At 34.4% G+C, this 10,729-nt stretch overlaps 1 protein-coding gene across 1 annotated transcript; it reads right to left on the bottom strand.

Moving 5' to 3' along the window:
- Positions 1-6,897: 6,897 nt before the first annotated feature.
- On the bottom strand, positions 6,898-8,521 carry LOC109157659. The gene is made up of 6 exons (XM_019305513.1): positions 8,425-8,521; positions 7,782-7,891; positions 7,586-7,693; positions 7,438-7,498; positions 7,210-7,308; positions 6,898-7,120 (listed from the first exon to the last, which is right to left on the bottom strand). The coding sequence occupies exons 1-5, from the start codon at positions 8,515-8,517 to the stop codon at positions 7,261-7,263; spliced, it is 420 nt and encodes a 139-aa protein (XP_019161058.1). The 5' UTR covers positions 8,518-8,521; the 3' UTR covers positions 6,898-7,120; positions 7,210-7,260.
- Positions 8,522-10,729: the final 2,208 nt, after the last annotated feature.

The raw sequence follows: 10,729 nt of genomic DNA, 5'->3' as shown, positions 1-10,729 counted from the left end.
ATCATATTCAAGTTTCACATGAAGTGGAATCACCGCATGTGCTGGAATTGAGTATGATAGTTGTACTGGCATACGGAATTGAGATAATTCACCACCAAAGAATAAAACTAATTGACATGTATTGTTGTGTTAACCCGCCCTATTCGATTCTTAGCCTGCTTTTGTTTGATGGTTGAGGTGTGAATTTGGAGTGTGTATCGAAGGTTTCGGATTCGTTGTAGTACTCACTAAAACACTTGTTTTTTTTGATTGGCTGTAATAGTCGATATACAAATGGATAGAATTTATAAGCCAAGCAAATATTGTCTATGTTGTCTATCCTAGTAGGATTTGACATATCTGTTCAGGATTCCAAAATCTACAAAATAATATGTACATAACAAGGAATTTAGAAATCCTTGTTATGTACATATTATTTACAAGCTGCTATAAGCTGAACGGTCATGTCACCCTAAGGCCTTACTTTTTTTTTTTTTTTTTTATAATAGCCTGTAACCTTACTTGTGAAGATTTTTAAAAAGTATTAAATGGTACATATATGCTTTCTCTAATAGCATATATTGAATAGTAATATTTATTTTGCTACATAAAAAGGATTTCAAAAATCTTTTTTATGTAGTACATTTGATTTCACACGAAATGTCATCAGATGTCAAAGCCTTGAAACACTACAAAAGAAAAAAAAAAGGTAAAATAAAGTTGTCGTCCCATTGTTCACGACACGCCTTCTAAATTCTGTAGTCTTATGAACTGAATCGTAATATCACCCTGTGTAGTCTATAAATAGACTTTAACGTTATTCATTTTACCATTTCTATCAATCAGAGTTTTCAAGCATCTGACTGAAGATTTTGCTGAAGATTTTCAAAATGGTATGTATCTTCTTTTTCTACATGCACAAATATTGAACAATTGGTAATTTCGGACCTAGCAAATTACTAACCTTTTGTTTGATCGTTAGTCAACCGTTAACTTGGGACCCAATTGATAATTTCGCTATAGTCAAGGAGAATCTGGTCTAGGCTGGTTTCATCTGTACCATATTTGAAGAAGGACACTCCAAGCTTGCTAAATGAGTTTGTACCTGAGATTGTCAATTGTTTATCACATCGAGCTTTAGTTCTTTTCAGGCAGGACTTCATGATCCCTAGAGAATTCCCTTGATATTGTAGTGCTTTTACAGGATCAGCTTGATTGCGTCCCTTACTTTCGCAGATTTCAGTACGAGAGCTGTAGCTCATATATTATGCAGATTACAGCTCCTCTTCTACAGTTGTATATGGAAGCTGTTGATCTCTAAGTCATTTCTGTTGTTGAAACTAAACTTGCTTGGACAGTGCATATAGTTGCAGCTATTGTTAAGAAAAAAAACAACTCAGTGGTTACAGTGGGGAATCACAAGAAATCCATGATGCAGAACTTTCAACATGTGTTCTTCGGTTGATAAATATCACTGATAGTGGTTTGCATACTTAGAGATATGCTGAAACAAACAAACAGAGGCCTGACGCTGCTATTTTCATCTTCTTTCAAATCTTCAAAAAATCATATGTTGGAGACCAAGCAATTCATTCATCTAAGTAGTTATATGCTAAATTGTCTGAACTTCTTGGGCTTCACGATCATATGCTCATTTTAAATGTCATCGTGGGAAAAATTACAACCAACCTTAAATGTTATGGCGAGAGTGATGAAGTTATTGATCAGAGTTTATATCTCATGTTGGAATTGGCTACTGGATATATGACTGCAAAGCTTCTTTTGAAGTTGATTACTACTCAGTTAATAATCTCCAACTGTAGTAGGGAACAATTTCTTTTTTTAAGAGATTATAGAAGTTCACGCAACATAACAACATTCTATTACATATTTGGCTTGTTGATCTTCCTGGAAGACAGCTTTTTGAAGTTTAAAGCATCCATGGATCCACTTCTACAGGTTTTCCTGAGTTTGGAATCAATACCAGACTCATTATTCCGCTCGGATGATGTGAAACATGTTTTAGTTGGATTGATGAGAGATCTTAGAGGAATTGCAATGGCTATTTTGAAATGACACTTGAACATAAGAAGATAGGTGCTACATGGGAGAATGATGTTCAATTCTCCTTAAAAAGCTCAGTATCTACATACATGATCCTTGAGGACAAGGATCCACTGAAGGGGATGGTAATGTCATGGCTATGGCAATTGAAAGGGGAGAAAAGGCAGTACTGGAGGCAAGGATTAGCAGCGGGCAAGCGTTTGAAGAGATCTCCTATTAAAAATATGGAAACGACGGCGTTTAGCAAAAGGAAGTTATCACCGTTATCATTAACCCAGACGGTGTCGTTTGAATGAGAGACGTTATGGAGAAGCTCAGGCGACGACGTTTTGCATCAATAGGGCTGAGCTGTGTTGCGGAGAGTTGCAGAGGATGAAGCCGCATTCTTCTGGAAGAAATAACAAACTCTTGTCCTTTATATTGTAATTTTTGTCAGTTTTTTGGATTATGCTTGTATTGTGTATTGAACACTCTCTCTTATCTCAAAATTCTCTCAGATTCTCTACCTTTCTTCTACTGTTTGTCAAAAGACCCAAAAAGATGTTTTTATTGAGAAACAGTGGTCTTGAAATGTGTATTTCTGATGGGTGGTTGGCAATTCCAAGAGTAAAATGTGTAATTAGGTTCAAAGAATCTAGTATACAATCTAATTAATGCTGTTAACATTGAATTTGAGTCATCCTGTGAAGAGCAGAATGCTCCTGCTAATGATGAAAAAGAAGGATTGCATGAAAATATGTTTCTGCAAAAGTTGCCTCTTTTGAAGAGTTTGGTACATAAAAAGGATATAAATAGTAGTGCAGGGGCTGCTAGTTTAAGTGGAAATAGGGTATATTATAACTTGGAAGAAAGAAATGAAGACATATTATCAAAGAGGATCTTGAAACTTAGCAGATCAAACAAGGTTAAGAGTGCACTAGGACTTTATAAGTCAATGATATTTACCGGTCTTCGACCTAATTTACATGCCTGCAATTCCCTTCTTTCCTGTATCGTGAGGAATGGAAGGCTTGATGTTTATTGGAGATTTTTGAGTTGTTGAAGGAAGGTAACATGACCACTACTCACACTTATAGTTTAATAATTCTAAAGCCAGTTGCTAAAAATTGGGGAGATGATGTTGCATTAAAAATGTTTGAGGATATGAAATGTGGTATAGGATAAGAAATTAATATTGTGGAGTTAAGTTAGTCGTATGTAACATGTATGCAAACAAAGTGGTGTAAGGAATATACTACTGTTTTTCTATTTGAGTGCAGCACCTGGAATAAGTTTTTCTACTCTGTAGTGATTTTTTTTTTCTTTCTTTTCTCTAATATTGCATAAGTTTAAAGTTTGAGGTTCATTTAATATATTTGAGTGTTTATAGCTTTTTACCCAACAACCCCATGGAGGCTTAAGGCATAGGTTGAATGGTTTAAATGCTTTGAAACCCAAACCCCTTGATGCCTTTTCTCTATCTGTCAATGGTTTTCAGAAATTTCACGTCTTTTTTACCAAGCCTTCTTCATTGGTTGCCCAAAAGAACCCAACTTTCCCTGTCTGCAGAGCTGAGGCTGCTGCAGCGGCTGATGGGCAACTGGTTTTTGGAGGAGAGCAGGAGTGATTGTCACCTAAGTTTTTGGGTCTTTAAGAAAATAATACCTCCTGGAATGATTTTGAGAAGTAGAAACAATTTAAAGCTGCTCAAAATTCTTTTGTGGTTTCATCCTGTTGTTAGATTCTAACCATAATCACTGCAATGGAACAGTGTGGTGGGTCTGTAACCATATATTAACAGAGGAATTTTATTGTTTTTGCGCAGTTGGAATAACTTGATACTCATCAATTGCTAATGAAGAAAACTAAAAAAGGAGAATCTAGTCTCTTATTATTTCTTATTCTGTGTATCCTTCACTGCCACAATACTGGTATATATATATATACAACAAGGGAAGCTCTACAGCGTATTCACAACCTTAACTCCCATGTCTATTCACATCCTAAACCTGTTTAACTTCCATGTCTATTCATTTCTAACACTCCCCTCAAGCTGGAACATAGATATTAATCATGCCCAGCTTGTTACAAATATATTCAACCCTGTCCCTACTGAGCCCTTTAGTGAACAAATCAGCTAGTTGATTGCCACTACAAACATGAGTCATAGAGATTAATCCTTGTTGACCTTTTCACGCACGAAATGATAATCTACTTCAATATGCTTGGACCGTTCATGGAACACTGGATTATTCGAAATGTGTATAGCTGCTTGATTATCACACCATAGACGTATAGGCTTCATCACTTCCATACCAATTTCTCTCAAAATATTGTGAACCCAAGTTATCTCACATGTCACATGAGTCATCGCCCTATATTCAGATTCTGCACTTGACCGAGCCACAACAGTTTGTTTCTTGCTTTTCCAAGAAACCAAATTACCTCCGACGAACACACAATGCCTTGTTGTAGACATCCTGTCACTCAACGAGCCTGCCCCAATCAGCATCAGAAAACGCCTCAACTCTCATATGTCAACGATCAGCATATAGAATACCTTTCCCGGGTACATTCTTGAGATACTTTAAAATTCGAACTGCTGCTTCCCAATGAATTCGCGTAGGTGCTTGCATGAACTGACTTACCACACTTACTGGAAAAGCAATATCCAGATGCGTAATGGTGAGGTAGTTCAATTTCCCCACCAACTTCCTATATCTCTCGAGAGAGTTAAAGGCATCCCCCTCACCAGCTACAAGTCTAACACCCTGCTCCATAGGTGTTTCGCATGCTTTTGATCCCAACAACCTAGTATCATCAAGCAAATCTAGCACGTATTTCCTTTGGGAAAGAAATATTCCTTTCCGAGAACGAGCACCTTCGATCCCTAGAAAATACTTCAACACTCCCAAATCTTTTGTGTGAAACCGTTCTTTGAGGAAAGATTTAAGAGCTTCAATCCCTCCTGCATCACTACCTGTGATTACTATATCGTCAACATAAACAACCAGGAGAATTAATGCACCCAACATTAGTATGCTTGAAAAAGACAATATGATCACACATACTCTTCTATATACCAAACTCCATAATCACACTACTAAACCTCCCAAACCAAGCTCATGGAGATTGCTTCAGGCCATATAGAGACTTCTTCATTTACATACTTTCCCAGACTCTCCCTGAGCAACAAACCCAGGGGGTTGCTCCATGTAGACTTCCTCAACCAAATCACCATGCAGAAAAGAATTTTTGACATCTAGCTGATGTAGAGGCCAATGATTAGAAGCAGCTAAGGAAATAAAGATACGAACGGAAGCTAACTTAGCTATAGGTGAGAGAGTTTCTGTATAATTAACACCATAAGTTTGTGTATACCCCTTTGTTACTAGACGAGCTTTAAGTCTAGCTACCGACCCATCAGGGTTCATTTTCACAACATAAACCCACTTGCAACCAACTGCAGTCTTACCGGCCGGGAGGGGTACCAAATCCCAAGTATGATTGTCCTCAAGAGCAATCATCTCCTCCTCCATTGCATGTCTCCACTCATCATGAGCTATAGCCTGACTCAAAGTGTTTGGAACTGACACAGAATCTAAACGTGATACAAAGGTGCGAGATGATATTGGCAAATGATCATAAGACACAAAAGAGGAAATAGGGTTTTGACAACGACATTTACCTTTACGAAGGGCAATGGGAAGATCCAGATCATTTGACGAAGATTCTGGTAAGGAGGAAGTATTCACTTGCGGTTCGAGCGGTGCCACTTCATCTCTCGGCCGCCGAGTATAAACCTGCATAATTTGGGGCCTAAAAACAGACTCGACTGGTATGGTAATAGTATATGTAAGGAAGTCATTATCTGGAGTAGACCCATAGCCAGACGATCCAACATTCCCAGAGAACACCATGTTTTCAAAGAAAGTAACATCAACCGACACTAAATACCGCCCCAAGTCAGGTGAATAACATATATAACCCTTCTGAGTACACGAGTACCTCAGGAATATACACTTAAGTGATTTTGGATCAAGTTTCCTACGCTGAAGACGAACATCTTGGACAAAATAAGTACACCCAAATATTTTTGGTGGGAGATGAAAAAGGGGTTCCGTCAGATACACCAAAGAATAAGGAATTTGACCTTGAAGGACAAACGAAGGCATCCGATTGATAAGAAAACATGCAGTATGAACAACATCAGACCAAAAGACCTTAGGCACTTTCATTTGAAACAAAATTGCCCGGGCTACTTCTAACAAATGACGGTTTAGTGAAAATGGAAACCGAAGCTTACAATTTTGTAAATAAATGTATGGATTTGGAAAAATAAGTATGAATGATGACTTCTTTGGTGCTCCTCGTCTAACACTATCTTGTTTAGTAAAGTTGTTATGGCAGCACTAACAACTACTGGCACTAGTACAGATCTGATCATTTGCTACTGTTGTAAATGACATTTAGCTATTGTTGTACAACAGTCGCAGATACTAGCGTCACAAAAAGCCTCGGACATTACGCGACTGTTGTGAAATAGTCGCGAATTGGGTATTAATTCGCAACTGTTCTTGATGTCAAATAGTCGCGGATTGTATTTTTATTTATTTTTTATTTTCTTTATTCAGTGGTCTTCCGCGACTGTTTTGACATAGAAACAGTCGCGGAATAATTTTTTTTTTAATTATTTAATTTATTTTTGTTAAATTCACTATTTTTTTAAATAATTGTTGTACCTGTTACAGTTAAAGTCCTACACAACACAATTTATCTATCAATACACTACTTTATATCGCCACACTTTAATATCATAGAAACACTACAATACTTTTAACACCAAACAATCATCAATACTTTAACAAAATGCACTTGAACACAATACTATCATCAAAACACAATACTACTTTATATCCTCGATTACACTTTAATATAATAATATCATCAAAACATGCACAAAACAATACTATCATCAAAACAAAACTATTTATCAATAAAACAAAAGTTACACGCACTCCGAAAAGAAGTATTTTGCCCATTGCTCCCGAATCTCATTTATGTCATTGATGGAGTACGGACTATCGCTTTCAAATGCCTACAAAAAAATTTAAGTAATCAAATTTATGTTAATTAATAAAATATAACTTAACTGTACTATACATAGTTGTATTTAAATTCACTTACCTTATTCAAATCATCAATAGATGAATATTTTGTCACGATATCAAACATGTATCACATGACATAATATCCACACTCATAATCTCCAGGTTGTATCGGGCACTACAAAATACATACATATATATATATATATATATATATATATATATATATATATATATTAATTTAAGCAATTTATTGTAATTCATAATATCACACTAATTAAAACTTAAATTCAATTTCTATACATACTTTGAATGGCTTCCAATCGATGTTCTTAATTCGTCCATTCGTAAGAACAGAGCGAAATGCCCTATATTAATTATAAACATACATAAAAATTTATAAATAATATAATAGAAGTTAAAATACTTATATAAATAATAAGATATTTACTTACAAATTAATAGAAGCTTTAATTTCACCAATGTCGCGATCAGAAGGCAAGGGATCCAAGAAACATACGCTTTTTGAGCGCATGCAAATCACCAAAAGTAACCAATGTGATCTACATTTAAAAAACACACATACATATTAAAAATTTAATACCTAATACTTGAAATAATACTAATAAAGTAAAAGAACAATTTTCATACTCTTGATGATATGGTGCTAAAATAAATTGTTTATCTTTGTTCTGCTCCATGACGTGGATGAAATATGATATAACATTGGTGGCATTCCGTTTAAGCATACTGTTGCAAATCTGAGTTGGACAAACAAACCCGATTGACCTAACTTTAAACTGATTGCACAACCGATTAAGAAATATGAAAATTAAGAAATATTTAATAAGAAATTTCAATAAATATAAAAAACATATATATATAAAATACAAGAATAATTTTATTTGTTTAAAAAAAAATTACAATATAAACACTTGTATGATTGAGACGTCTAGCCAATTCATCAGCATCAAATCCTTTATATCTTTCATCATCACAAAAATAGAACTTGTGTTTCTATGATGAAAGATTTCTTCATTCAATCCCAACTCAATATAATCTTTATCAGATGGAAAGCTTTACAACGCATTGACTAAATACTTGTAATTGTCCCCCAAGTGTTGTAAGACATCATCATCAACAAGGGGAGGTCGTGTACCAGTAGCGGATAGATCACCACTTTGGTCTGTTAGTTTCTTATTTTGTTTTGGCAAACTTTACAAATATAAAATAATTGTAATTTTACTAACATTTTAAGAAAACTAACTTAATAACTAAATAAAAGAATGCATACCTCATCTAAAGTCACTAAATGCATAGGCCACTGTACAAAGTTACCAATGACATCTACTATAGTGACATACTGCTGAGAATTAAGTATCCTCATCGACATCAAGAGACTGATCAGAAGGCCACACAAAAAAGGAATAACATAAGCAATTGAATTACTGTTCAATAAGTAATAAAGTATCCAAGATGCCACATAGATTAAGAAACTAAAACACTTTTAAGTTTGCAGTAAATGAAAATGCTGGAGGAAAAGAGTGAAATAACCAACAAATCTACTCCTATTTTTATGGGACCACCCACATAAAAGGAGGACTAAAGACAAGAAAAAATGTACAAATATGATATGGCAAATAACTTCTAATATGCACACAGAAAACAGAATTACTACAAGTTAAGGAGGTTATGGTAACACAAAAGGCTAAAAGCAAAGATTAGGTCCAGGAGGTTATTAATTGAATCCATAGAAGTCATTCCAGTTATGCACTCATTGTTGTTTTATTAGGTTAATTCTGGCTGCTTTATGCTTTAATTTACTACATCAAGATTTGTACATTGTATCTAAACCCTAAACCTAATAAAATTTAAAATAAATAAATAAATAAATGAAGAACAAACCTATGGTGGAGGCCGTGACGGTGGCTATGGCGGGCGGAGACAGTGACGGTGGCTGTGGCGAGCGGAGACGGTAGCTATGGCGGGCGGAGGCGACGGTCGTCGCTAGGGCTCTGGAGATGGCGTTCGCGTCCGCAGCTATGGCGGAGGAAAGGGCATTCGCCGGCTGTGGCGGCGTTCGCCGTTGAAGATGAGTGTGTAGTGTTCGGGCGTTCGTCGGATCGGAGGAGATGGCCGTTCAATTCGCGATTGAATTTTTTTTATTTGTCATTGCTCCTGGCCAGGCTGGGTACGTAGCTAGGGGTTTTAATTGATATTTCGCCACTGTTTCTAGAAGTAACAGTGGCGAAATAAAAAAAGAATTTTAATTATTTTTTTTAAAATAATTTCCGCCACCGTTTCAAAGAGAAACGGTGGCGTTTTATTTTTCTATTTCGCTACTGTTTCAACTAGAAACAATAGCGAAATCCAAAAGCGTTATTTTAAATTTTCAATTTGCACCCGTTACAGCTAAGAACAGTCGCGGATTATTTATCAATTATTACGAAATTGCCACCGCGAATTTTTGAATTAAGAACACACTACTGTTTTTTTTAAAACAGTAGCTAAATGCCAGTCTCCTATGCCCTGTTTTGTACTAGTGTGGATGGATAACCTCGTTCATATGGACGAGAAAAATACGATGAAGTTGACAAGCATTATATGTAATACATTGTACTAGATTGCCGGTTTAGGCGATGGAGTTTATTTTGATTTGTACATCCCAATAACTCATTTATTTTCAAGAATTATTATGTATACATACACGTGTATAGTATGTGTAAATTACTAATTTCTTAAGCTACGGGGTATGAATGAGATGGAATAGTTCTTTTCGGTTTGAGTAATGAGGATGTAACTATCTTAAAACTTATGAGGGAGTGTTTTGTTATTTTAAAAAAATACTAATTTTTCAATTCAAAGCACTACAAGAGAACATGCAGTTCTATTAAAAATAAAGGCTCTGTCTAATAATTTAATTTGCACCTTCATTGTTTTTGTTATTAGATAAAATCTAAATATAATAGAGTAAACTGCAAATACAAAGACAATAATAGAGATACAAGAACATATGAAGAGATTTCTTTAATATTTAAATTTTGCTATAATGATAGATATTTCTATTTATAAAGGTAAGAAACATAATCTCAAAACACCTCTAAAAGATAAAGATAGAAGTCTAGAAGATTTAGAAAATCTATATAATTGAGGTAATTGAGTTCAAATCTATTTGAATTCAAGTTATTGTATTCTATGATTTATAACAACAATAATTCATTAATCATAAACTAGTATTGCACCCGTGCGATGCACGGATTAAATATTTAAAATATTAAAAGTATGATATATTATTATAAACTATTAATGTTATTAAATTTTACATATAAAAACGAAATATGAAATTTTATTTTATTTATTAATTTTTGTTATTTAATAAGTAAGTTGATTTGCTATGATAAGATTATAAATTCAAATATTTATAATTAAAATAAAAATTGATATTTAATTTGGGTAATTACTAAAAATAAAAATTGTATGAAAATTTTAATACAACATAAAACAAAAAACTTAAATGAATTATTATGGGTTAATACTAAATTTTTTACGTATTTATTTTTTGAAAATGAATTAATATATAATTATAGATTTTTATTATA

This window comes from Ipomoea nil, unplaced genomic scaffold (assembly GCF_001879475.1).
Source record: "Ipomoea nil cultivar Tokyo-kokei standard unplaced genomic scaffold, Asagao_1.1 scaffold2791, whole genome shotgun sequence".
NCBI classification, from domain to species: Eukaryota; Viridiplantae; Streptophyta; class Magnoliopsida; order Solanales; family Convolvulaceae; genus Ipomoea; species Ipomoea nil.
Note: the sequence above shows the minus strand (reverse complement) of the source record. Positions and strands in the feature narration are given on the sequence as shown.

Bases quoted from the DNA above. Each gene is read 5' to 3' on its own strand.
- LOC109157659 (XM_019305513.1), bottom strand. From the start codon at position 8,517: ATGAGGATACTTAATTCTCAGCAGTATGTCACTATAGTAGATGTCATT. The intron at 7,892-8,424 runs GTATGCATTCTT...TGTCCAACTCAG, and splicing joins ATTTAGTGACTTTAGATGAG to ATTTGCAACAGTATGCTTAA. The intron at 7,694-7,781 runs GTATGAAAATTG...TTTTAAATGTAG, and splicing joins TTAGCACCATATCATCAAGA to ATCACATTGGTTACTTTTGG.